Here is a 27,076-nt window from a genome sequence, read left to right as displayed (position 1 = left end):
AACCCTGTCTCAAAAAGACAAAAACAAAAACAAACAACAAAAAAAACCTGAAAAAATAAAAATAAAAACTAGAAGCATAAACGAGCCAACTCTGTTAGGTATACGGATATTCCCAGTAGAATGTCTAACTCTTGTAATCTTTACAGATTTCTCTTTCTGAGTTCTACACAATTGTGTTATTGATTACTGAACTTCTTGTTTATTAGCATACAATGCAATAGCTTTCATTATGACACTTTCACACCTAATTCGTTTTTGTTGCTCCCTCCAGGCCTTTATCCTTCGACCCCTGGCAGTTCTGTTTTGCTTTCACGGCACACACATTTCTCTTCCCCTCGTCCACACAGCCTCAATTTGTCCCGCCCATGGTTCCCTTTCTACTTCCATGTTACTATGGTCAGATCTTAGCGGTAAAAGAAATCCAGTCACACAGAGGCTATAGCTTAGTAGCTAGAGTGCTTGCTTTCACCCTTGGCAGTACCTACACTGAGTATGATGGCACATGCTGGGAATCTTAATCCTAGTTCTCGGGAGGTAGGGGCAGTTGGTTCAGAAGTTCAAGGTCATCTTTGGCAGTGAGATTTTGAGGCCAGCCTGGGTGGGATACACCACACCTTATCACAAAAACTAAAATAGAAATATTCCTCAAGAACCTCTCTCTTTCTGCTTTTCACACAAAATATGCGTATGTGCTCAGTTTCATCATAATAGCAGATTTCGTGGATTGTTCAGACCTTAATAAACAGTTCCTCAGTAAATGCCTTAGTTAAAGCGATTGTTTCACAGGGTGCCGGTCTTTCCCAAAAGATACCTTGTAAAGAGTACATTCTAAATTAAAATAAGCACGGCTCAGCTGCTTATACAGTGCGATCAAGTGGGCTGATCTTTGTGGTACTGAACAATTCTAAACAAATGGAGATAGCGAATTACTGTCCGAAACCACTATAAAGTGGCTACATATGTTGATTTCTGAGTAATCGGCAGAAATAAGGGAGCGTTAGACAAAGTTAACATTTATAATCATTTGATGGTAGTCAAGTAACGTTGTAACGCTAGCATCCACAGGCAGAAGATAGAAAGCATGGACATAAATAACTTCATCGATGCCGCATTTGGTCCTTATTTTAGACATTGGATTAAATATATACATTTTAGAAACATTTTCCCTTTTGCTTACAAATGGGTCCTTCTCTCTAAGCATTTGTTTGCCTTTCCGCAGACCCCGCCCGACCTTCCAAACTCAACTAATTGCTGGTGTCAAGTGCTTTTTGCTCAGAGTAAAATAATTTGCTCTTGTGCTTCGTTCAAATGTTACTCATTTTCAGCTTTGTAGAATTCGATAAGCATAAAGTAGCTATCTGGGAAATGCAAAGCATAGATTCCAAAGATCCTGTAATCTTTTATTACTGTTGTTCTGTCTCATGGTCCCAAATTGGTGATTTCATTATTTCCTATTCTCTCCATGTGACAGATTTGGTTTTGGGCGCTTTTGATAGCTAAATTAATCTCTCTCAGGCTATTAAATTAGCTGTTTGCTATTTCCCGTTTAAGTTACTATGCCGAGTCTTAACGGGATCTCTAAGTTGCTTAGCTTGCGTTTTCTAGGGGGTTCGTTTCCTCTTTTCCACTGTCTCAGAGACTCCTTTTTCTCTTCCTTACATCGTTTTACTCTTACTTATGAGGGGGTATTTAAATTTCAACCCGGAACTCGGGACCGCGCGCCTTGAATGACGGGAGTCGTAGTTTCTGTGACTTCTCAGTAACCGCCTTTCAGGCGGATTTCAACCCTTAGCGAAACCCCACAAATCCCAGAATGCACTCGGGTGGGCCCGCCCCGGCCCGCCCCTCGTGCGCAGGCGCCCTGGAGCCGCAGGATTTGAATCGGCGGCGTTGTTATTGACGCCATATTGGGGCCGGCGGCGGGTGGCAGAGTTGGGTCTGTGGAGAAGGAGAGGGTCGAGTGCATTGCCTAGCGCTGTGCGGCCGCAGCCACCTCCCAGCCGCCTCGCGTCGCCGCCGCTCGCCAGCTTCCGTCGGCCCCGGCGTGTGGGAGATCGAGTTTCGGTCGCGCCCTCGGCCGGGTCCACTTCCGAAGGGAGCCGGTCTCCGCGCAGGAGCCTCGGCGCGCACCAGCCCGAGCGAGCGAGCGCACAGCGGGGGTGGCCCGGCCTTTCGGGAGCGGCCCCGAGCCGGCGGCGCGACCCTCGCGCCTCGCCCACCTGCCCTGCCGCGGCCCCGCAGTCCCGGGCCCCACACCCACCGGGCGCATCCGAGGGCCCTCCTGCCCCCGTCCTTCCCGGCCCCGCCCGAGCCGGGCCTCGGCTGCCCGCCGCCATGGCGTGCGGAGCCACTCTGAAAAGGACTCTAGATTTCGATCCTCTGCTGAGCCCCGCGTCTCCGAAGCGGAGGCGGTGCGCGCCTTTGTCGGCCCCGGCGTCGGCTACCGCCTCCCCTGCGGCCGCCACCGCCGCCGCCGCCGCATCGGCCGCCGCCGCCTCGCCGCAGAAGTATCTCCGGATGGAGCCTTCCCCGTTCGGCGACGTCTCCTCCCGCCTCACCACAGGTGGGCCTTGGCTCCGGGGCCGCCGGGGTGGGCTGCGCCCGGGCGCCTGGGGTGCGAACACAAAGAAAAAGGGCCTGAACCTAGGTGGGGGCGGTGTCGGCAGGTTGGGTGGGTACTGGCCGTGCTGGCCGGCATTGTGGGGTAGCTCATTGTGAGGAAGATCATTTGGGGGCAGGGGCACTGGGATTGTTTCCTTCTGTAGAGACCCAGCGGAAATGATCAGAGAGGATGATATTATTTATAAGTCCAACGAGAGAAGGGTCACATTTCACCCGAATCTCCCGGTCTCTTGGGCTGAATCGATTGGTTGCAGCTATTAACTCAGTGACTGAGTGGTTTGAGGCAAGAAGGCAGCCCCTCCTCCATTTTAGACTTGGCTGGTTTTAGTATAGAAGGGGTGGGGCTTGGAGGGGGATGGATGTCACTGGGGCGAGTTGTAGGCCTGTCATTAATCACCCACAAGAACGCCACTTTGGCTGAGTCAAGACCTGTTTCCCTAGCAGGGTCAACAACAAAGCAAATGTTCTTCCCGAGTACTGTAATGTGATCTCGCTATGCGTCTAGTCCTTAAGAAATCTGAACTTTTAATGAAAAGAACTTGTCCTTTAAATTGGGACTGACTTAGTTTATTTGTAAACGCTTTAGTTATCCCAACGAAAACCACCCTAGCCTCGAGAGTAACGAATACCTCAAGATTCCAGTGGACTTCCGACTTGAAGTCTTGAAACATTCTGAAAGTGACTGCCGGGTGTACCTTTGGTTGCTGTTGTACATGATGTGTGTACCTAGGGGTCCCCCCCCCCCCCCGTGCAAGCCTTAGGGCAGACTTTTGTGGACTTGAAGTCTAAATCTATTTCCTTTGTGTGTGGCATGCAAAGGTTTGTGAGTGCCAGAGAGAGAGAGAGCCCCCCCCCTTGGTGATCTCATCCTTAAAGCTTTGATTAGCTTAATTGATTTTTTTCCCAGAACCTCATTTAAAAAAAATACAGGAATTATATAATTCTGTATCTGGTAACTTCCATATACAATTAACTGTATCAAGTGGGTTTTTTCTTAATGTCGCATTTAAATAGCCATACCCAAATCTATGGTGAGACCTCAGTTACCTATTCTTGCTCTTAAATATTTGATCTAACTTAAGGCAATACTGTTTTAAGAGTTGCAGTGAGTTTTTATAGGAATGCCAAGAATTTTATTTAATATCATACCTAAACTGGTCCCCTCCCCCTTATATATGTATAAAGGCATTCATGACGGATATGTTTTAATGAGTGGTTCTCAACATGTGAGTCGCAACCCCAGGTGGCATATCAAATATTTACATAACTATTCACAACAGTAGCAAACTTACAGTTATGAAATAGCAACAAAATAATTTTATGGTTGGGTCATCACAACGTGAGGAACTGTATTAAAGGGTCACAGCATTAGGAAGATTGAGAACCACTGGTTTAGACATTACAGAAAAAGCGAGAACAAAGTGAAGAATGAATTCTTTGGGGCAGACATTTTTAGTTGTTGTTAATGAAATGGTATCTTTGAGCATTGAAATGGTGCCCGAACTACTGAGGCCTTTTCAAAGTAGCTGTAACCAGCAATAAATTTCATTAAGGTAGTGTTAGGTTTGTGAGTTACAGTATATCCCTGTGCAATTAAAATAGTCTTGAACACATACATAAAACACCAGGGACCTGTACACCTTCCTTTACTTAGAGGAACTTGTACAGAAATAATAGTGATCTTTCAAATTTGTCATGTCATTGCTCTATTTGGAGAAGAGGTTAATATACTTCGTGTTATCTCAAATTTCAATTAGGTAAAATGATTAGAATTTTTGCTAGTCTTTAAGCCAGCTGATAGTTTGATTCTATCTTGAAACTTAAAATCACATCCTAATTAATGTTTATAGTTGGCTAAATAATAAGTGGGTATTTTTAATTAATTTGAATATTGATGTAGAAAGTTGTCTTCCTGAAAAATGAGGGAAGATTGCTGAAAGTTTAAATTTGCTAAAATGAACATATTTACTGTAATTTTTAATATACTGTAAATGTATGGTTGATCTTTTTTTGGTTACAACTAAAGAACTGAAAGTTTATATCACATGCAGTTTATCTTTATCGTTGCTCTTTTTTAGATACCTCACCGTCACTTCTGATGGTGATGTTGAGGCTTTGATGGGGCTTATTAGTAGCTTCAGGAACTTGGGCACTGGTTTAAACCCTGACTGTTATTTTAGACATCCCAAGAAGGTGATTCCAAACTTTGATTTGATGACTGCTTTTGTTTAAGTCAATATTTTTCAAACTTGCAACTTAATACTAGAGAAAAGGGCTAGTTGAAGGAGTCTAGCTTATTTTCTTACCCTCAAGACTTGAAACTGTTACTGTGTTCATTAACAGTGGCTTCAGTTCTTGCCCCCTTTTACACATCATATCTCAGACATGATTTTTGGTGTGTCTGAATTACTGATTCAGAACTGTGCTTTAGGTAGGTTTGACAAACTATGGCCATCTGTTTGTACAGACTGGGAGGCAAGGCTTTTTTAAAATAACATTTTAAAATGGCTGAAAAAGAATAAAAATGATTATTTTATGACATTGAAAAATCAAAAGAATTCAAATGTCAGTGCTATGAAAAAGAGTTGGGATCCAGTTGTGCCTGTCCCCCTTTAAAAAGTTGAAAGTCCATTACAGATTATCTTGGTAAGGTTGTGGAGAGATTATTTTGTCCCGGAATTCATATTTATTGTCTGATCTTTTATTCCCTATCGCCACCCTCCAAAAAAGTTTGTACACACTCTGGTCTAGGATTATAATTCAGTGATCAATGTCTAAAATACTTAGTGTGGAAAAGGATAGCGGATTGGTTGGGAGACCGAGAGAAACATTTAAATGAAGGCATTTAAATGGGGCAATGAGTGTATCGAATACTTATCCTGGGAAGTTGGTAAAGGAGAGAGAGATTGAAATGTTCTCATCATGTAGGCCTAGCTCAGTGCTCTGCCTCCCAAGTGCTGGGATTAGAGGGTGGGTGCACCCTACCATACCTTACATAAGATTTTAAGGATTTTTTTCCCTAGTACTTGAAGTGTATTTTGAACAAACACCTAACTCTTCCCCAGATCCCCCCCCCATTCCCTGCTTCCCAATTTCTTTTTCTTTCCCCCACCCCTAAAAATAGCCTATCAAGTCCCAATCATTCATTGGAGCATCATTGATCTAAAAGCTTAAAGAAAATTGACTGCTTCTACATCAAATACCATCAGCTGTTAATAGGTCCTTAGCTAAGGGTGGTGTCTTGTGTATAAGTGTTGACTGGCTTGATCTTTTATGCAGGTCTTGAACCTGTGATGACGATTGCTGTATTCAGTCCTGTCATGTCCAGAAGACACTGATTCTGGTCTTCCCTGACATCTGGCCCTTACTTTATTTGCTGTCTGTTCCATGATTGTTCCTGAGCATTGGTGGGAAGAGATATGATATGGATCCTTTCTTTATAGCTGAGCTCTGCACTTTGACCAGTTGTGAGTTTCTGTGTTAATTGTGTATAGTACACAAGAAAAATTCTCTGAAGTCTGAGAGCTACATTAATCTATAGGTATAGAGATACAATTTATAGGGCAATTTGTTACCATGGCCATTTAACAAAATAATAGTATTAGGCACACTGCTAGAGAAGTTTTGGGTTTTGGGCCAGGTTTACAGTGTCAAAACATGTGTTTCTGCCTTTGAGCAGGTGGAAATCATAAACGCAGTCAGATAGCAGGGCATTTACCTCGTGGCATTCATGCCACTGTTGTACTTATGAACTTGTCATGCCAGACATCGGTTTTGTAGCTCAGAGTTGACAGCTGGGTGATGCTGTTGGGATGACTTTTCTTTCATAGTAGCCTGCAAAACACCTGCCACTGTGGAGACTAGCTAACAGGGAGGAGCTTCTGGGTCAGTACCAGCTTGCTCCATATCCGGTGACCAGGGAATGTGGTGTCCTCAGCAAGAGTCTTAACCATCAAGTTCTGGAGGGCAAGTTCTTGGAGAGATCTCTAGGACACCTCTCTGACCAACACTGTAAGGAGTTGTATTTCATACCAGTACTGGACTTTTATTTGGCAATCTAAGTTTTTTTTTTTAAATATCTATATTATTGTGTAACCAAAAGATTGTTAAGGCATTCCTAAGAAAGGAGCTGTTTTTACTTTTTATTTTATTTTATTTATTTTGTATTTTGAGACTGGGTTTTTCTGTGTAAGTTCCAGGCTGTCCTGGAACTTGCTTTGTAGATCAGGCTGATTTTGACTCACAGAAATCTGTCTGCCTCTGCTGGGATTAAAGGTGTCCACCACCACTGTCCCATGAAAGGAATTGTTTTAATAAAACCATAGACAGTCAGTACTATCAGTCAAATCTAACACATTGTTTTTGTAATTATACTATGAATCAGTGGTCTGGTGAATGACCTTCTGTGGATGTTGACTCTGAGTTGGCTAGTTAACTTTAATGTGTACATTGTTTGTAGTTTGTTTTAGGAACTGAGTTGGATGAAAAGTTAAATTCCATTGTAAGAACTCATTGTATTTGTTGGAAACTTTCCATTAAAAAATGGAAACTACAGCTTGTGAATGGAGAATAGATTGTTCACTAGACATTGATACATGCCTCCAAATGGAGACACCAGCTGGCTTAAAGAAAACATAAATGGTTCTAGGCAAACAAATGAGATGCCTGTTGGAGAAGGCAGTGTCTCACTTCAGATGTCATTTTATTGAGTCAGAGTGTCTTTTAATATTTGTGGTTATTTAGACAGCTGCTAAATTACTTCCTAGTTTCTCAGTGGGACTGGCAAATAAATGCTTTAGTAGTGGTCTTTGTACTGTGGATTATATTGTAAACCTGATATTTAGGAGTGTGTAGCTCCAGTTACCTATAACTGAATTAATTAGTTCATCAGAATTTTATGATTCTGTAGTCCTAGTATTTAAATAGTGCCCCTTACTGTTGACCTTAATACTGTGCAGTATTGTTAATCCACAAAATTTTCTCTGCATATGTGAAAATTTGATGAATTACTTGCCTTTGATAAGATTATCAATTTTAAAAAGGTAAGGAGAAGGGAAAGACTCCAACGTATTTGAACGTGTCTGGCATCTGCAGATACTGCTCTGTATGTTGATTTGTTGAGTATAGCAATTATAGAACTCAGTTTATCTCAGCATATCTCAACTCTCTGAGAGATTCATAAATAGTCTTGGAAGAATGACCACAGACAGGTTTCTGAAGTTTTAGGGCTCTTGTGGGTCAAATGAGAATGATACCAACTTTGAAAATAGCTTCAAAATTATTAGTACCCTCTCGGCCAATGTCTTACCACAAAGTTCTTTTTAGACTGTTGTGTGATCCTGTAGTTAAAGTATTTTATGAAGAAAGTGTAATTTTAGTAACTACTGCAGTGAAAGGGTTTTGTTTTTGTTTTTTTGAGACAGTTTCTCTGTAGCTTTGGTGCCTGTCCTGGAACTAGCTCTTGTAGACAGGCTGATCTCAAACTCAAGAGATTCGCCTGCCTCTGCCTTGAGTGCTGGGATTAAAGGTGTGCGCCACCACGGCCCAGCCGCAGTGAAAGTTTTAAATGATGCTTTGGGTATTTTTTAGAAAAAGATTTATGTATGTATGTATGTATGTATGTATGCATGTGTATGAGTGTTTATGAATGTGAATCCCACACGTGTAGTGCCTGTGGAAGTTAGAAGAGGGTGTCACATCCTCTAGTACTGGAGTTAGGGATGGTTGTGAGCTATCTTGTATGTAGGTGGTGGGAATGGAAACTCAGTCCTCTGCAAGAGCAACAAGTGCTCCTAACTGCTTCTTAATATCTCCTCATATTCCTCTTGGAATGGTAATTGGTAAATATGGACTGCTAGCATTACAGTATTTTAAAAGTCTCATTTGGAGGAACTGCACCATTATTGGAGATTTGCTCACTTTTCTGAAATTATATGTTCGCTGACTTTTTAATATTCATATTTGTTACTACTTGTAACACCTCAAGAAAATAAGAATGAGGATAGATTAGGAATGAGCTTAGGAGAGCTGTTTTCTTTTTTGCTATTTGTTTATTGAGACTTGTTTATTTACTTATTAATTTACTTATTTGGTTGTTTACTTATTGAGACAGGGTCTCTCTACATAACTCTGATTGTCCTGGAACTCATTATGTAGACCCGACCACCACTTTCTCCAGAGTGCTGGGTTGTTGAAGGCACATGTCACACTGCCCAACCTTGTTTTATTTTTCAGATGAGATAGTACTGGGTGTGGTGGCACTTAGGAAGCTGAGGCAGGAGGACACCTGAGTATTTGAGGCCAACTTGGGCTGCATATTGAGACCCTGCTTCAAAAATAAAGAGTACCGTGATCTATGTTAAACAGCCTTAGCAACTGAATAAAATATAGTAGGACTTTTTAAATATTACTGTCCCTATCCCTAAGAGACTATCCAGTGCTGAAATATAATTACCTGAAAGAACTTTTCTGATATAATTGGAATTATAGATAATAGTTGCTATTGCCAGGACAGGGTAACCTGATATTGACTGTATCAGCCTTCAGTGACTTAGTGTGAAATAGTGCGTTATTGGAGACTGGCATTGTGATGTGCAGGAATGCTTATCTTCTGGTTCAGGGTAATCCCTTACTTAAAACATGAACAAAATACTTCCCTGAATATAGATATCATAACATACCTATCATAGAGGAGGCAGTTTAGAGGCTTATGGGACATCTCTTATGTGAATTTCTGATCATAGCATGAGATTTCTTATAATTTGTTTTGCATATAGTCAGTGGTCATTATTTGAGTTATCAATTAGATGAAGTCATACTTCATTTTAAATATCTGTATTGCTGTTTTGGCATTCTAATTTTAAACATTAGCTTTCTTTATTGTGATTTCTTTAGGTAGCTTGTTGTGGTACTTATGGAACAGTGGCTTGGTGTGTAGCAGTACAGCACAGTAGATTAGTAGATTTTAACCTGTGGGCTCCAGACTTAGGTCTTTGTTGACTATGATATTTCAGAAAAAAGACATTGAAACAGAGAACAATTATGTAAATGTGTAAGTGATAGTAGTACCTGCTCTGGGGTTGTGTGGACTAAAAGCATTTCCACCTTAGTGCTGGGAATAGGTAGGAAGAGTTGAATGGGATTTTTAAAATTTGTCTAATAATCATACCTTTCAACAAATAATCTTGTCTTTCTACAGAAAAAAAATGAGGTCATAACATGGCAATTTCTTTAGTTTACTAGTACCAGCATTACCAACTTTGTCCTTGTCTCGTCTTTTATAATATCCTTGTGGATTAACTGAGTTAATAAAAGTCAAGGAAGAATTTTCTTTGCCAAAGGAACCTTGTCCTCCTATCTACCCCCACCCACAGACCTCCTTGACTTTGCTGTTTTCGGGTCTTCAGCTGAAACATTTCTTCTAGCTTCTGCTCTAAAGGAAACTTAAAGCTTTCAGATGCCTGTTTGCATTTGTGCCTTAGACAACTTCCAAGTCAATCAGCAGTGATGTGAATTAATGCCACTTAATTTTCATGTTTTGAAATTTTTTGGCTGTTCTTTCTGTGCTCTTCTAACATTAAATCTTAGGATTTTTTTCTCCTGTGACACAGTTTCTCTGCGAAACAGCCCTGACTGTCCTGGATCTCACTCTGTAGACCAGACTGGCCTTGAACTCATAGAGATCCACCTGCCTCTGCCTCTGAGTGCTGGGATTAAAGGCCTGTGCCACCACCACCCAGCAAATACAGGATTTCTTTAGTTCTAGTTTCAGCTCCATGGCCACCTCACTTAATAGTTCCCAAAGGAGTCACATGACTTAAGTTTTTACTCACAGATGACTCACTCATTTATTTCTTTAATCCTGACCATTTCTCTTGATTCCAGCTGTGGGGACTTGGGCCTTTTATTGTCTGATCTTCCCCATGGATACCCTACTAACATACTAACAAAAAGCCAGCATTTATGTAAAATCTCCTTATAAATATTTCTCTCTCTCTCTCTCTCTCTCTCTCTCTCTCTCTCTCTCTCTCTCTCTCTCTCTCTGTGTGTGTGTGTGTGTGTGGCAGGGGAGTGGAGCATTAGTGTGTGTATGCTAAGTGTGCATGTATGTATACATGTTTGCATTATGTCTTAGCTTAAGTTCAAAATTGACATTTGGAGTCTTCCTCAGTCACTCTTAACCTTAGATACTGAATTAATCTGTAGATTCCAATCAGTATTTTCTTGTGGAGAGTTGGTCTTAATTCTTCTTTTACAGTAGTCACTATAGAAAAATGCATTTGTTTGCCATCAATCACATGATTATCATCTTAGGAGAGAAATCAGAGATGGTTTTTCAAATGTTGGCCACACATTCATACTTGTTTTAAAAAAGAAAATATGGGGCTAGAGAGATTGTCCAGCAGTTAAGAGTGCTTATTGCTCTTGTAGAGAACTTGAGTTCTGTTCCCAGCAACCACGGTATTCAGTTTACAACTACCTGTAATTCCGGCTCCAGGGTTATCTCTGGCCTCTGGGCATCCACACACATGTGCAAAGACAGACACATAAACTTTTTGTTTGTTTGGGGTTTTTTTGTTTTGTTTTGTTTTCTTTTCTTTTTCCTAGACAGAGTTTTTCTATAGCTTTGGTGCCTGTCTTGGAACTAGCTCTTGTGTGCTGGGATTAAAGGCTTGTGACACCACCGCCCAGCTACACATAAACATTTTTTAAAAATAATAAAGTACTAGAGTCAAATAGGATGTTATTTAGTGTGTGAAACATGACTTAACAAGTATTGGCACCATTTTTCTATGTAGCTTGTTTGGGAAGAAGAATGCCTGAGCACATGAATAGGAAATGGATTCGTATTTCAACTTTAATTATGCTGTCCTTAAAAAAAGTCTTATCCCCTCTGCTTTGCAAACTAAGTTAGATTCCAAGTTTGCATTATGTAACATTTCTGTCTAAGAAGCATTCATTCATTTAGCATCTACATAAGGAAGAAAAAATGTAACCACTGCAAGGTCAGATTCTGTTATTTCACTGGTAGTATAAAGCCAATGATAACTTGAGATACTTCAGCAGCTTACTGTAAACCCTTTAAGTAACTATAAATTACTTTGCTTTTATGACTGGCGAGTTGGACTAAGATTCACTTGCTTTTCCCCATGTTCCTCTCCTCTAAGATGTTTGCCTTGAGTTAGGATCTCTTAACTGAACTGAAAGTTCATGCCAGCTAGGCTGGATGGCCAGTGAAACTGGGTCCTCCTGCCTCTGTTCCCAGTGCTGGGTTTACAGGTGCATGCTTTCTACCTGGATGCTAGGAATTATCATATCATATCAGGTTATCATACTTCCAGGGCAGGTGCTCTTAGCACTGTTCCATGTCTCCAGCCCCTCAGCTCTTTTTTTTTCTTTTTTTAAAAAGAGTCCTGTGCTTTGTTCTCTTATTTGTGATCTTGTTCGCTGTGCCTAGGATTTAAATAAGCAGTAAAATAAGGCTTTCTGTCCACCTTTACTTAGCTTGTTTAGTTTTCCTAAAGGGCAGGGCAGTGGTGTCACACCTTTAATCCCAGTACTCAGGAGGCAGAGGCAGGCGATTTGACCAGCCTGGTCTATAGACTGAGTTTCAGGACAGCCAAGACTACACAGAGAAACTCTGTCTCAGAAAACAAAAACCAACCAACCAAACAAAACTTTCCAAAAGGATATTGCTGGCTTACCGAAAAACTTAGCTATAAGGAAGCAAATTTTATTATTGCTTATTGTTATTTACTAGGTATTAGAATGAAAATGCCTAGACGTAGATTTTGCTGGTGCTGGTAAAAGAGTAATACAGGCTTTAAAGTTTATAAAGAGGGTATAACCCACAGGGATATAACATGTCAAGAATACAGTTGTGTTTTGCTCTAAGGGGCCCCTGCAAATTCAGTTTAAGCTTCATGAAAGCTGCCTTAAAACTGGAGTACATAAATGATAATGCAAATAAAGCTTTGGGTTTTTATGTGATATACTGTAAATTGTGTTGGCAACAGAATGTTGATATTACATATTCTTAGATAAATACTTAACTCCATATAATTTGTTTAATAAAAAATGACTGGAACCAGGCAGTGGTGGTGCACGCCTTTAATCCCAGCACTTGGGAAGTAGAGGCAGGCGGATTTCGGTGAGTTCCAGGCAAGCCTAGTCTACAAGAGCTAGTTTCAGGACAGGCTCCAAAGCTACGGAGAAACCCTGTCTCGAAAAACTAAAAAAATAAAGAAGAATGGATAGAAGTATTTTCTATCCAGAATCAGTGGATAAGTATTTTCCTGATATATAGAAGGACTTTAGTACACTTTACACACTCCTACAGGTATCGTAGGAGCTTAAGTCAGTGAGGTATCTGAACAGAAGTAATGTGCATGGTAGACTAATGTGTGGAAAATTTTGGAGGGTGCCATCATCAGCTTCAAAACTGTTCAATTTCTATCTTGAAATAAATGGAACCAAACTTGTGGTTTATAACTTGTGCTGCCTGGATCTTGTCTAAATAAAGTTAGATCATCGACTCCATAACATTGATCATGTGCTATCAGTATTAGAGCCTTTGTTTAAATGACAATTAACTGATACCTTGATTGGATTCATTTAGATTCATTTTTCATTTGAGTTTATTTTTTCTTGTTGGTTAAAATAGAATTGGCAGCTTCTAAAATGTTTAAAGTCAGAGAGGGGAGGGAGGGAGGGCTGGAGAGATGGCTCAGTGGTTAAGAGTACCTGCTACTCTTGCAGGGGATCCAGGTTCTATTCCCAGCATGCAGAACTATCCTTAACACCAGTTCCAAGAGATCAGATGCCCTCTTCTAGCCTCCACAGGCACTACATGCATATGGTATAGTTATGCACATGCAGGCAAAAGATTCATACACGAAATAGAAATAAAAACCAAAAAATAAATAAAATGATCCTTTAAAATTCTGAATATTTTCTTAGACAAAGAAAAAAGACTACTGAAGATTAAAAATGAAAGGCACCAGTATTAAATATTGAATAGGATTGTTACTGTGTATAAGTCTTGAAAATAGAAGTTAATGCTTTGATTTGTACATTGTTTTATTGCCTGTTTGTTGCTACTTTTCACTTTGTTTACTTCTGCTTTCAATAAACCTTTTGGGATTTAGTTTCACACAGCTAAAGGGGTTAGTGAGGAAGTGTGGAGGTAGGTGACTAGGGGAGTGGAAACCTCAGGCATCTTCTGGTTAGATCAAAGTTCCTATTTTCTTTTTTAGATTTTTTAAAAATGTATTTCTTTATTATGGATACAATGTTCTGTCTGCATGTATGCCTGCCCGCCAGAAAAGGCACCAGATAGATGGTTGTGAGCCACCATGTGGTTGCTGGGAATTGAACTCAGGACCTCTGGAAGAGCAGCCAGTGCTCTTAACCTCTGAGCCATCTCTCCACCCCCAAAGTTCCTATTTTCTATTTTCAATTAGAAATCTCTATATAGTGAATCGTATTGGCTCAAAAATAATATGCTGGATATGATTTTAACTGTGGCTGTGTTAAAGATAACTGCATTGTAGTGCAGTGATTCTTGAGATTCAGAATGCTTTGCTGTTAGTGCTGAAATAGTTCCAGGTTTCACTGTGCTTCATATTACCTAAGGCAGTGACAGTTTTATGCATGGTGAAGTAAGTATTAATTGCCTTGTACGTTGTTATTTTAGATCTGTGGTCACTTTTCACTGGCCTGTGCTGGAATGTGCACAGTCTTCCCTTCTAACGACTGGATATGCCTGTTAATTTAAGTAGTTCTCTAAGTAAATGTGTTTTAATCAGACTGTCTGACCACTGTTTTGAGTAAAAAGCTTAAGTTTAGCTTTTACTAGTTAGTGCTCAACAGGATTTGACTTTGAATTGTTATGTTTCAGGTGGGCTGTTTATTTTTTAGGATTCATTTTATGTGTGTATGGGAGTGTATGCTGCATGTATGTGCCTGAAGAGGCCAGAAGAGGGTTGGATGGATATACTACTTCTAAAAAAGTGCCCCTGTTAACTGTGTTCAAGGAAATTGTTCATGGCGGGTGGGGGGACACTTGTTATTTGAAAGAAATATTTCAGATTATATATATATATATAGCATGAAAATTTAGATCTTTCCAAATTTGTACTTTTTCCTTTTAGAACAAATTCTGTACAACATAAAACAGGAGTATAAACGTATGCAGAAGAGAAGACATTTAGAAGCTAGTTTTCAGCAGACAGACCCGGGTTGTAGTTCTGATTCACAGCCACATGCATTTCTCATCAGTGGACCAGCATCACCAGGTAATAAGAAATTATATTTTTTAAGCCTTATTTTATGTGTAATGTTGTCAAGGTGTCAGATCGCCCAGGATTTAAGTACATTTATGAGCTGCCATATGGTGCTGGGACTTGAACCCTGGTCCTCTGGAAGAGCAGTCAGTGCTCTTAAACCACCCAGCCATCTCTCCAGCCCCAATAAGAAACTTTAGTAAGTGAAAGAAATGCTGTGTGAGAAATTATGAGAGAAGAAAGGATGCAAATGCCCATAGTGACTTAAAGAACTTGTTTTTCTCTAAGATTAAAAAATTATGCTAGTTATAATATTAAAGTAATCAGCACCTGGATTCCCAGCAACCAGACAGCCACTTTTATTAGCAGCCCTAAAGCGTAAGTATAATGACTTGTAACTTCCGTTAAAAACTTTCAAAACACCCAATTTTATGTATTTTCATGCTTTTGTCTGCATGTATATACGTCAAAGTAGTTTAAATGATCCTTAAAGAGGACGACTAAGGAAATATTTTCTATGATGTATCTCATTATTTGATACTATTAGTGACTGTTATCTTTCAGACAGAACTCAGAACCATAAAATATAGATGTGCTCTCCCCCCACCCCCAGACTAGCCTAACTGGTGGCATTAATGAAAAACTGTTACAGAAAAGTACACAATTCAAAGAAATAATCATGATAGGATTCCTTTAAGAAGTCACAAAAATGGACTTTCTGAATGTTTGGTCACGAGTCAATTTGTTAGAGATATGTTGATACCCTATTCGCAAAGTTTTTAATACAGATCTTCGCTCGCTGTCTTAACATTTTCTCTTAAAACTTTTTAGTTACGAAAGCGTGGAAGAAATATTCTTCCTAATTTGAAACTGACAGACACTGGTGGTGCAACTGCTTTTGGATATAGCTGCATTAGTTGATAACTTTATGGTTCTGTTGCACTTTTAAGAGTGAACTTATGTGAGTTATGTTAACGAATGAGATTATGATCACTATTCAAAACTTAGAATCAGTTATGTTTTTAAATTAAGTATCTACATTCCAGAATTTTCCCTACAGCAACTTTTGGGGGGGCAATAATAATTCTCTCTTTTTTAGACATGATTCTTTAATAGGACACTAAAGCGTTTGGAAAATGAGGAATATTGAAGTGGTGGAATAATCTGGTTGTGAGGCTTTACTGTATGGCCTTAAAATATAAACAATTGATAATAAAACAAATGTCTTTTATAGTATTAATCTAATTTTAAACTGAAGCTTTAAATAAGAGTTATATTTCTTTTGTAGCTAATTTTGTAAATGAGCCACTAAACGTTCTAAGCAGGTATTTGCTGGGAGGATATTAAAAGTTTTGTAATGAGCTCCATCATTACAATGATTTTGTTTTGAGGTTTTCTCCATTCATCTTTAGGCTTTTCCTCTGGATAACATCTGTTTTTCCAGAGTCACAGCTGATTGAATTACTAGTCGGACCTGTTTATCATAAAGAATAAATTTTAAAGGACATGGGACAGTTCTAATGAAACTTGCCTTCAGAGGGTATTCTGTTATGGTTCTAAATCAGGTGCTGTTTTATTTATGTTATACATAGGGACTTCATCTGCAACATCCTCACCATTAAAAAAAGAACAGCCCTTATTTACTCTAAGGCAGGTTGGGATGATCTGTGAACGTTTGTTGAAAGAACGGGAAGAGAAAGTTCGAGAAGAATATGAAGAAATACTGAACACAAAACTTGCAGGTAACAAATGAATTTATTTTAGAATATCCCAGTGCTTTAGTCACAGTTCTATTGCTGGGAAGAGACATCATGAAAGCTTTTAACTGAGAGCTTGTTCAGTTTTAGAGGTTAGTCGATTATGGCAGCCTGCAGAGAGTTGTTGAAGCAATAACATCCTGACCCCTAGTGAGAGAGAAGGCCTAGATGTGGGCTTAGGAAACCTTGGGTCACTAACCAGCTCCCAAGTCATGAGAGACTTAGTAGTTATGAAAGCTCGGCTTTATCTAATGCTTGTCCCACTAGCTCTTATAACTTAACCTGTTTCTCCATCTACATTTTGCCTCAGGACTTTTTACCTCTTTGATTCTGTATGAAGTGGCTCCTACTCTGGCTATTTGGCTGCCCCCCAGGCTTTCTCTTTCATGCTCTTCTCTCTCCTGATCCAGTAAGTAGGAGGATTCACCCTCCTACTTATTATCTCACCCTCCATCCCGTCCTATCTCTCTACTGCATAGCTATTGGCTATTCATCTTTTTAAACAGACCAATCAGGTGCCTTAGGCAGGCAAGGTAAAACGGATTACATATTTAAACAAATGTAACACATCTTTGCCTAGTTAAACAAATATTCCACAACGGTCAGCGATGTAAGGTAATCAAATAAAATTTGATGGGGAAATTGTTCAACACTAAATATTGGAGTGTTGCCAATGGGGAGCTCTAGGTGTACTTTCCTCCAACAAGGCTACACCTCCTAATCCTTCTAATTTTTTCAGAGTTCCACTCTTTGGAAACTCAATGTTCAAATATATGAACCTGTTGGGTCCATTCTTATTCAAAATGCCAAACCAAAGAAACTGTTGTATGAACTGAATTATTCCCACCATGTTTTACGCTGGTGAATGTACTTTCTAAACATTGACACAGTGTTGTCTATGACACCAGAGCATTATACAAAAAAAAAAAAAAAAGGAAATCAGCATTCTTAAAACTCACACCTCACTTTCATGGCCCTAGGGAAGAACTAGTCATGTTGATCAGCTGTAGTATTAGTGAATTTAAATTTTTATGTTGTATTCCATGGAAAACATTCCTTTGAACTGTTTACAATTACTACTGAGGTTATGGGAAGGGTGAAGGTGTTAGAGTACCTTTACGTACCTTTATATTTTCAGATACATAGGCTATTTGCAAATCATATAATTGACACATCTTTATTTGTAGAACAATATGATGCATTTGTGAAGTTTACGCATGATCAGATAATGCGGCGATATGGAGAACAGCCTGCTAGTTGTAAGTATTTGATCTTTGAACTATAAACTGAAATGATCATGTTTTCATATTTAAAAAGAGTTGATAAAAATGTATTGATGTTAGTGTTAGGGTAAAAAAAACCCTAGCAATAAGGTTGGTTTAAAACAGAAGTAAAATATTGCGACTCTTGGTCACTTAAATACCTAGGGGTGATGTTATGAATGGATTATCTTACATGTTTTAATTTTGTCTCATTCTTTGCACTAATACTCCTTTTCTCCTCCAGATGTTTCATGAATCACGCTTTTTGCATTTGTGGGATGCCCTGTTCCTTGTTGAGTTGTTGCAGGAGGTCCCAACTATGACGTGCAACAATGCCAGTACCCATCTGTGAATACAGGTTATTTCAAGCTTTCGTCAGTGGCAACCACTCTTAGGCAGCAGCAATTGGTTTTGGAAATTTCCGTGATGTCATTACCACCTGGATGTGGACCTTTGCTACTTGTATTAATACCAGTGGCCTCGTTTTGCTGTATCATTACAATTTGGCTTCTTTATATTAATGTTCGAAAGGGATTAAAGTTGGCATCTAGAACATGCCCTTCACTGGTTATGTAAATAAAGCTGTAGAATGACACGTCAGATGAAGTTAGTGTGATTTTAATTGTGCACTACATCCAAGCTGTAACCAGTTATTAATAATTTAGAATGTAATCCCAGGACAATTAAGCAGTTAGTCTACAGTACTTCTGTGAAATAGTGGAGGAGGAGGGCATTTCTGTATTTCAGGACTTTCATTGGGGTTTCAGAATGGGTTTATATGATTTCCTTTATTATTATTTTTTGGTAGTTCTATTTATTCTATCAGTCTTTTTAACAAATGTTTATTGCTGCACCCCCCCCCCCCCCCAGTGTATCATTGTTTTACTGCCCTTGTAGCACTGGAGTTTAGTTGGAAAAATAAAACATTTACTTCTATTCTGCTTGTTTTTGAATTGTACACATGGGTAGTATTTGAATAAAGTAGTGTTTTAAATATAAATATTTTCTAGAACTCAATAAAGTTAGTTTTCTGGTAAGGTTTACCTTTTATTAAATGCTGTTTCCAAGAATTAAGTTCTGATTCAGAATTGCTTCTGTAACTTGCTGTCGTACAGCAAGCCTGCATAGCAAAATCTCCAACAGCTGTAGAATTTTTTACCTTTGATTCCAATTTTAATGTTTTTGAATGATGTGATACATGAAAGCATGGCTGCTCTAGTTGATATACCCAGCAAGACAGTTTAGGGCAGAAAGAGTGTAGTTTTGCCCACAATTCCAAGTTATAATCCATCACTGGGGAAGTCAAAACAATAGGAAATGCATCCAGGTCAGAGCAGAGAGCAATGGATGCACAGTACTGTACCTTTCTCTTACAGTTTAAGGGATGGTGCCACTTCTCTTTCAGGTTGGTTCTTCCTAATCAGTCAAGGCAATTCAGCCCTCCACAGACATGCCCATAGGCCAACCTGATCTAGACAAACCTTGCCAGACTTAGGAAATCCTAGGTGGGTGGCAACGACAAAATTAACATTAAAGGGGCTGGAAAGAGGCTCAGCAGTTAAGAGCACTTGTTGCTTTTACATAAGAACCAGGTTTAGTTCCCAGCACCCACACAGCAGCTCACCATCAGATGCTCAAAGGTCTCAGGGTGCACATAGTATACACATACACTCTCAGGCACACACACATACACAAAACATTAAGTATTTTCAAAACACTAACATCACTTGAATGAATTAACACACTTTCCATTCATTCATGGTTCTTCAAGTACCTTTCTTAGAGCAAGCTGAAACTGCTAGCCATACACTTGTAATCGTGGTAGTGAGGGGACAGAGGAAGGAGGGTCAGGAGTTCAAGGCTAGTCTGGTCAGTATGAGAGGGAACCCCCCCCCCCAAAAAAAAGATATTGCTCAGTGAATTCTATTGAGTTTTAAAAAAAGTTTTATTTATATAAGCATGTGTGTAGGTACCTGAGGCCAGAAGACTCCCTGTGTGGAGGCTGGGAGTCAAACTCCTGTAGTCCTCAGTAAGAGCAGCAAGTATTCCTAACTGCTGAGCTATCTTTCTGGCCCCTTCTGAAGTGTAGTAGCATACTTCTAGTCATTGGACTAGTCTTAAACATACTGTTTCATTTGTAATACATTCACTGAAAACAGGATCTTATCTTTTTAACTTAATTGCATTCCATTTAAAAGCAAGCAGCCAAAGTGTTGTAGGGCCTTCACAAGTATCCCAGGCAGTTTGCAAGTCCATTAGTGTTTGAGAAACACAAGTCGTAATACAGTGGCTGGCTGTAAACTGAACAAATTTCGCCCTAGTAGAGCCTTTCAGTCTCAACACTATTGGCACTCAGGATATATCTGCATTGTAGAGTGTTAACATTGGCCTCTCGTTAGGTGCCAGTTAAACTTTCCCCTCCCTATATATTGTGCCAAGAAGATCACATCTTTCAAATTTAGCCCTCGACAACTGGCTAGGAAAACATTCATAGAAGTTGAATTTTTCCTTCAAGTATAAGCTGCTATAAATTGTTTTCAAAAAGTTGTACTTGTTAATGCCAGATCTTGTATGCTTCTCTGTAACCTCAGTGCTATCAGTCCAAAGCAGAGTATCTACTGCATTCATAGCTCCTCATTTGCTGAATGTTTTTAGCTCTATTCCTCTAAGCCTACCTCCTACCCCCAGGATTCAATCAACTTCTAAGCTTCTGGAAAGACTAAGTCTGTTACATCCTTTACAAGTTATAAACCAGATGGCAGGTTTAAAGTTCTAGGTGTTTATGTGTGTGTGCAGGGGCCCACACAGACCAGAAAGATGGTGGTGGATCTCTTGGAGCTAGAGTTACAGGTAGTTTTGAAGAGCCTGATATGGTTGGTATAAACCAAACTCTGATCCTTTAGAAGAACAGCAAGTATTCTTTTTTTTTAAAAAATATTTATTTATTTATTTATTATGTACACAACACTCTGTCCGCGTGCATGCCTGCAGGCCAGAAGAGGGAACCAGACCCCACCTCAGATGGTTGTGAGCCACCATGTGGCCGCTGGGAATTGAACTCAGGACCTCTGGAAGAGCAGGCAACGCTCCTAACCCCTGAGCCATCTCTCCAGCCCACAGCAAGTGTTCTTATAACTAGTGAACAATACCTCCAGCCCCTGAACTTGTGTGAGAATATAAGGTGGTGCTATGGTTTCAGTGTTATAAAGTAATAGTGACTGGCTTCCCCTGTTGCTGTTCAGTTTGAACACCTGGTTAGGTCATCTGGTATTACAAAGTTACCTAAGATCTCTATCTTGAAATCCAATCAATGAATAAATAACATTTGAGCTTAAAACACCAAGATATTCCACAACTTCTTCACCGGCTGCTCTTATATTAACTTTTACTGTTTTCCTGAAATTTTAACTATAAATAAGCATAAACCTCAAAGCTATAGAGTTTGAGATCCTTGCTTCTCTTTTCAATATTGATTTTGGTGATCTGATCTCTATTATAACAAGATTTGCCACCTCACTGGGTGACATTTCACTTCAATGCCTAACAGGACATCCCCTAATTTATATCCAAAGCCAAACTCATTTTTGCTGCTAATGTTTCTTTTAGTAAGTTAAGCCTTCCATAATTACAATGAAATCCTCAGGAAGTTTATTTTATTTCAGCATTGAAGGTTTCAGTGGTCGGTTGTCCTTGTTGCTTGGTCTACAAAGAGGCAGCAGCATATGGCTGAGGGCAGTGTAGACCTTAACCACTCATCAGCCAGGGAGCGAGAGAGTAAAAAGGACCGGCAGTTGGATTCTACATTTTCGTAGGGGTCATGAGAAGTTTCCTTTAGGCTTTCCTTCCTTGACATTCCACGACTAAGCCTCACACATGGTCCTCTGGTCTGTAACCAAACCACAGCAGGCCCCGATAGAGCAATGCTTCTGGTTTTTAAGCAGAAAGGATCTTAGGCTTGTCATGTACATCGACCTGTAGTGTCTCTCCTTTTAACCCTAGTCTAAGATTTGCCTTGCTGGATCATCTCAGTGGTCAACTATCAGGTTACTGCTTTCCTTCATCACTCCTCTTACTGTTTTCTCACAGTAGGTACTGACCACTTAAAGATGTCTATCTTTTGTTTAGGTTGCTTTCTACCTAAGAAAATAAATCTGTGGAGACATGACCCGTACTCTTGTCCTTCTCATTCACTTCCTATTGCTTGAGCCACCTCACCCTTTCTGACTGCTGTTCTGATTTTGCTATTCCTGCCTAGTGAGTGCACTCATCACTTTCATGGGTTGGGTGGGTAGGTTTTTTTTTTTTGTTGACTCTGTAGTTTTGCTCAAGTGAGATTTGCTCTGACCATTCTTTAAGATTACAATGACAAGCCTACTTCTTACCCCATTGTTACTTGTTTTCTACTTCAAGTAGTGTTCTACTTGCTAAAGTACAAGGAAGACAAGGATCTCGGAAGTAGGAGATACACAGCACATGCTTGATATTTTTTTAACAAACTACTTTAAGATTTCAGGTTAGTCTTTCATTAGAAACAAAAGAAAAATAATCAGAATGAATGCCCTAATTCTAAGCTTGTTGAGGTTTCAGTTTTCCTCAACTAAGGGCTGAATTTTAGAGAACATCAAGTAATTATTGCACATTTTAAGGGTTTAGTATGACAAATATTTTTGATATTATGAGAACAGTTTCTGTTGTGCTGCTCCTAATCTTAGATGGCAGAGAAAAATCAACATGCATATGGCATGTACAAATGTAAATACCTAGGAAAAGAACATGTGCCAGTGTTAACAGTGTTAAGACCAGCCTCTGTATTTTACAGAAAAATCAGAAATATTTTCTGATCTAGGCATAATGGTAAATGCCTTTCTTTATAATGTCAGTACTTGGAGATCATAAGCTTGAGGCAGGCAAGCAGGCCTGGGTTACCCAACAGTGAAGCCAGCCTGGGGAGTTGGTTTCTCAGTTTTATCTTGGATACATACATCTGTGTTGAGGGATTAAGATGAATTTTGCTCTCAGAGCAGGCCTGAGTTTAGTTCCCAGCACCCACATCTGTGGGAATCAACAGCTGACTCTAACTTCAGGTTTTCTGTTTGTTTTTGAGATGGGGTTTTACTGTAGCTTTGGAGCCTGTTCTGGAACTAGCTCTTATAGGCCAGGTTGTCCTCGAACTCACAGAGATCCATCTGCCTCTGCCTCCCAAGTGCTGGGACTAACAGCATGCACCAGCACCACCAGCTGTGAAGGCTTTTTAAAGAGTTATATTTCCGAGTTTTGTAAGCTTGGGTGCACTTTGTGAAGGCCTTTACTGGCTGTGCTGTGGGTCTCTTCAACTGTTCATGTGAATATTTTCTGACATTAAATATAAAGCCAAACAGGAAGAAAAACACCTGTTTTTCATTTTATACAATACGCATAGTGTGAGGAGTGCAAGTATCTGGAGAAAGGCATGAGTATTGCTAAGTGTAAGTAACTTACTCTGGATAAGAAAGTGTGTCACTTATACACTATACACTCAATGCTTTGTTTAGAATTTAGTAATAACTGTAGCAAGTATAGTTGCATTTTGTAAAAGCTTTTAGTCATTTGTGCATTTGTTGATCATAGTTGAAGTACTACAAAGATGTTTTGATGCACTGATTTCAGGTTAGCAGTGCACTTTTTGGTTAAACTCAGCTCAGCAGTAGTTTCTTCTGGTAGCATGTTATATGCCAGGTTTCTTTTTCACCTTACGTCAGATGTGGAACACCTGTCTTCACTTACTGCTTTTTAGCAGCCCCCCCACGTCAGCCTTGCCACATGGTCCGTCTTCTGTCTTGTAGGCTTTATAAAGCCCAAGAGCTCTAGTTCAGAAACAGCTCTAACAAATCGGGCACTGAAGAGTCTAGCTAAGAAAAATTAGGGTTTTTTCCACAAGAAGGCTAAAATTTCAAAGTTAAAACAGTAACTGGTAATTGAAATAGATAGTTGAAATAATATTCCCTAAATTTTAAATAATCCTATTGGAAAAATTAAATGCCATTAGAATACACTGTCAATAAAGTTCAAATGGAGCTGTGTGGGATGGCACACACCTACAGCAACCCCAGCATTATATAAAACTGACTCTTTCCCGGTCTTTTAAAAATACATTGAAAGACTGAATATAAATTGAATTCTAGGTTTTTTTTTTTTTTTAAAGGCTAGCCACCATTCCTAGCCATGGCCAACTTTTTCTTTTTTTAATTTGTATGATTTATTTATCTTTATTTTATGTGCACTGGTGTGAAGGTGTCAGATCCCCTGGAACTGGATTTTCAGACAGTTGTGAGCTGCCATGTGGGTGCTGGGAATTGAACCCGGGTCCTTTGGAAGAGCAGTCAGTGCTCTTAACCGCTGAGCCATTTCTCCAGCCCCCGAATTCTAGGTTTGATCTCAGATTAATTTAGGACATTTGGTTGTAGAATGGTATGGTTGAGAAGAATACATCTTTATGAATGACTAGATGTGGGCTTTTGTATACTTTTTGTGCTGGGGCTTGGACTCTTAGGCTCAAGAAAAAAGAAACTTAAAAAACTTTTACTAAGACACCATAGACCTGGTTTTAAAAGGATACTGGATTATTTCACTCATTTCTTCTGAGCTTGTAGACTTTGCATCCATTTTTTCAGCAGCTGTCACAACTGTTGCAAAAGCCTTTTGAGTACACAAGAAAAGAAAACTTGTTGCTAGGCATCTTTTCTGTAGCTTTGCGATTGCTCTGTAACTAATCAGGCATTAGTACTGCTGCTGTAGATAACTGGCACATCCTTTTCATGTCAGACTTCAAGTTCTCAAAACCATACTAATATAACAACACTGGCTCTTTATAAGCTCGTTTTAGAGAACTAAAGCAGAACAGCAAAAACATAGCTAGCTAAATATTAAAAAAGCAGCTGGGCGGTGGTGGCGCACACCTTTAATCCCAGCACTCAGGAAGCAGATCTCTGTGAGTTCAAGGCCAGCCTGGTCTACAAGGGCTAGTTCCAGGACAGGCACCAAAGCTACAGAGAAACCCTGTCTCAAAAAACCAAAAAAAAAATTAAAAAGTAAAAATAAAAAAACAAATAAATAAAAAGCAAAGAAAGTCGTTGTCTCCTCTACTGTCAGTCTTACTCCAGGAAGATGCATATTTTTCTTGGTTAGAGGCTAATTCAGCACATCCTTTAATGTTGACAAGGTCAAATAGTTAAGATCTCTATTACTCTTCTCGGGATAGCAGCACTTGTCCTTTACCTTGCTGGGCATTTCCTGAAATGTTCTTCCTGACTGGAATTTCTCCTGTTGTACAACGGGCACTCATTACACCCTGTATTCTGTGGAGTGCACAGACTGACTGGAGTCTTTGTTTGCTTTTAAAGAATGCAAGATAAGAACAGGAGCTCGTGAATACAGACTGCTAAGATGCTACTTCCCAAGGAACTTCTGAAGTGTAACAAAATTTGTTTCCCAAACAAAAATTAAAAAATAAAAATTGAAATCAAAACAAAAGTTGTAAGAAATTTGCCTTAAGCGGTTGAACTACTAGCATGTTGTTCTCTGTGTGACCTACCTCTGACCAGTCGACAAGGTTAATTAGCCGGCCACACTCCAGGTGCAGTTTATATGCTATACAGATGTCGGGGGCAATATTTGGAATGCAGCCTTCCTCACTTTTCAGTGCTTCATTCTAAAAACAGCAGATTAAAAGTGAACCTTTTAGAAATGATTAAAAGCAAAAAGATTAGCCAAACTTCCTGAGGTGGTTTGAAAGAAAATGGCCCCTAAAAGACAGTGGTACTGTTAGGTGTGGCCTTGTAGGAGGAAGTCCTTCACTGTGAGGGTGGGCTTTGACATTTCTTTCCCCAAGCTTCCCTTGGCAAGCCAGTCACTCCTCTTGCCTGCCTATGAAGATGGAAGGAGTCTCAGCTCCAGCACCACGCCTGCCTGTATGTCAGCATGCTCTCTGCCATGATGATGGACTTAACCTGACACTGTAGCCGCCACCACAATTAAATGTGTGCTTTATAACAGTTGCCGTTGTCGTGGTGTCTCTTCACATCAATGAAAACCCAAACTAAGACATTCCTAAATTTAGCAAATTGGAAAGTAGAATCTTTTAGTTTCCTTTCTTCATACTTCAGTAGTATTCTTACTTGGGTTTAAGTCTTGGCCAAACTCTAAGTCATTCTTCCATCAAGGTTTTTTTCCCTAAATCTTAATTATACATTATTATTTGTTGAGATTACCAAAATACATTTCAGTTTGCTGTAATTAGTTTAGAAGTCTCTGGGAATGGTTACCCAATGAAATGCTCCTTCCAACTGTTCAAATTCAATTCTAGCAATCATCATGTGGCCTTAGTGGTAATAGGAAAGTAAAAGTTATCTCTCAAAGAAAAAGACTTTGCTGTCAACACTATCTTTTTTTATTTTTTGGAAACATATAGCCAGGGTAGCCATCATAACCCAGTTAGATTTATTTTTGTTTATGTGTATGAATATGTCTATGTGAACGGACGTCCCTTAAGTATAAGCATATGCAAAGGCCAAGAGAGGGCACCAGAAAAGAGCTGTAAGCAATCAACCAGTGAGCCCTAAACTCAGTATTGGTTTAACCTATTTGAAACCCATGTTAAGAAACAAATCCCATACACAAAATGCATCTAAAATTACATCAGTTTTTTTTCTGTAACTCTACCACTAAACATTTTAATTTGTAATTTATACATTAAAACTTGTTATTTCTAAAAATCCCATACACAAAACGCATCTAAAATTACATCAGTTTTTTTCTGTAACTCTACCACTAAACATTTTAATTTGTAATTTATACATTAAAACTTTGTTATTTCTAAAAATTAATTCATTTAGTGGGGGGTGGGGACTGGAGACTAATTTGCAGGTATTAGGTTTCCTTCCCTCCAGTTTGAGTCTCAGAGAGTGAGTTTAAGCAGGATTAATGGCAAATGCTTTTGCTACTGACTGAACCATCTAACCAGGCACTGTTGTTATTTAAATACAAAATTACCGAGGATGGAGAGTAGGCTCAGGGTAAGAGCACCTGCTGCTATAGCAAAAGGCTTAGCTGCAGGCTCCTCCTCTAGGCAGCTCACAACACCTCTAATTTAAGCTCCAGGGCCTCTTGTGGGCAT

At 39.5% G+C, this 27,076-nt stretch overlaps 2 protein-coding genes across 6 annotated transcripts in view; one reads left to right on the top strand and one right to left on the bottom strand.

Moving 5' to 3' along the window:
- The first annotated feature begins 1,893 nt into the window (after positions 1–1,893).
- On the top strand, positions 1,894–18,861 carry Akirin2 (akirin 2). Of its 2 annotated transcripts, XM_085677259.2 has the most exons (5): positions 1,897–2,563; positions 14,775–14,918; positions 16,499–16,648; positions 17,851–17,922; positions 18,170–18,861. In XM_085677259.2, the coding sequence occupies exons 1-5, from the start codon at positions 2,335–2,337 to the stop codon at positions 18,178–18,180; spliced, it is 606 nt and encodes a 201-aa protein (XP_085533385.1). In that variant the 5' UTR covers positions 1,897–2,334; the 3' UTR covers positions 18,181–18,861. The 2 variants fall into 2 exon arrangements, with proteins under 2 accessions (XP_085533384.1, XP_085533385.1); XM_085677258.2 differs by lacking the exon at positions 18,170–18,861 and having other exon boundaries at positions 1,894–2,563; positions 17,851–17,963.
- Positions 9,474–27,076, bottom strand: part of Orc3 (origin recognition complex subunit 3) — a 70,943-nt gene continuing 53,340 nt past the window's right edge. For 3 of the 4 annotated variants that reach the window (XM_048420537.3, XM_048420538.3, XM_085677255.2), the window contains exons 18-20: positions 25,496–25,612; positions 24,521–24,600; positions 23,485–23,800 (exon numbers count right to left, since the gene is read on the bottom strand). In XM_048420537.3, coding sequence (XP_048276494.2) covers positions 23,695–23,800; positions 24,521–24,600; positions 25,496–25,612 — 303 coding nt within the window. In that variant the 3' untranslated portion in view covers positions 23,485–23,694. Of the gene's footprint in view, positions 9,922–23,484; positions 23,801–24,520; positions 24,601–25,495; positions 25,613–27,076 lie in introns of those variants that run through there. The other variant, XM_085677257.2, reaches the window with a different exon arrangement.

The sequence above is a fragment of the Myodes glareolus genome, chromosome 16 (genome assembly GCF_982192425.1).
Source record: "Myodes glareolus chromosome 16, mMyoGla1.1, whole genome shotgun sequence".
Classification (NCBI taxonomy): domain Eukaryota; kingdom Metazoa; phylum Chordata; class Mammalia; order Rodentia; family Cricetidae; genus Myodes; species Myodes glareolus.
Note: the sequence above shows the minus strand (reverse complement) of the source record. Positions and strands in the feature narration are given on the sequence as shown.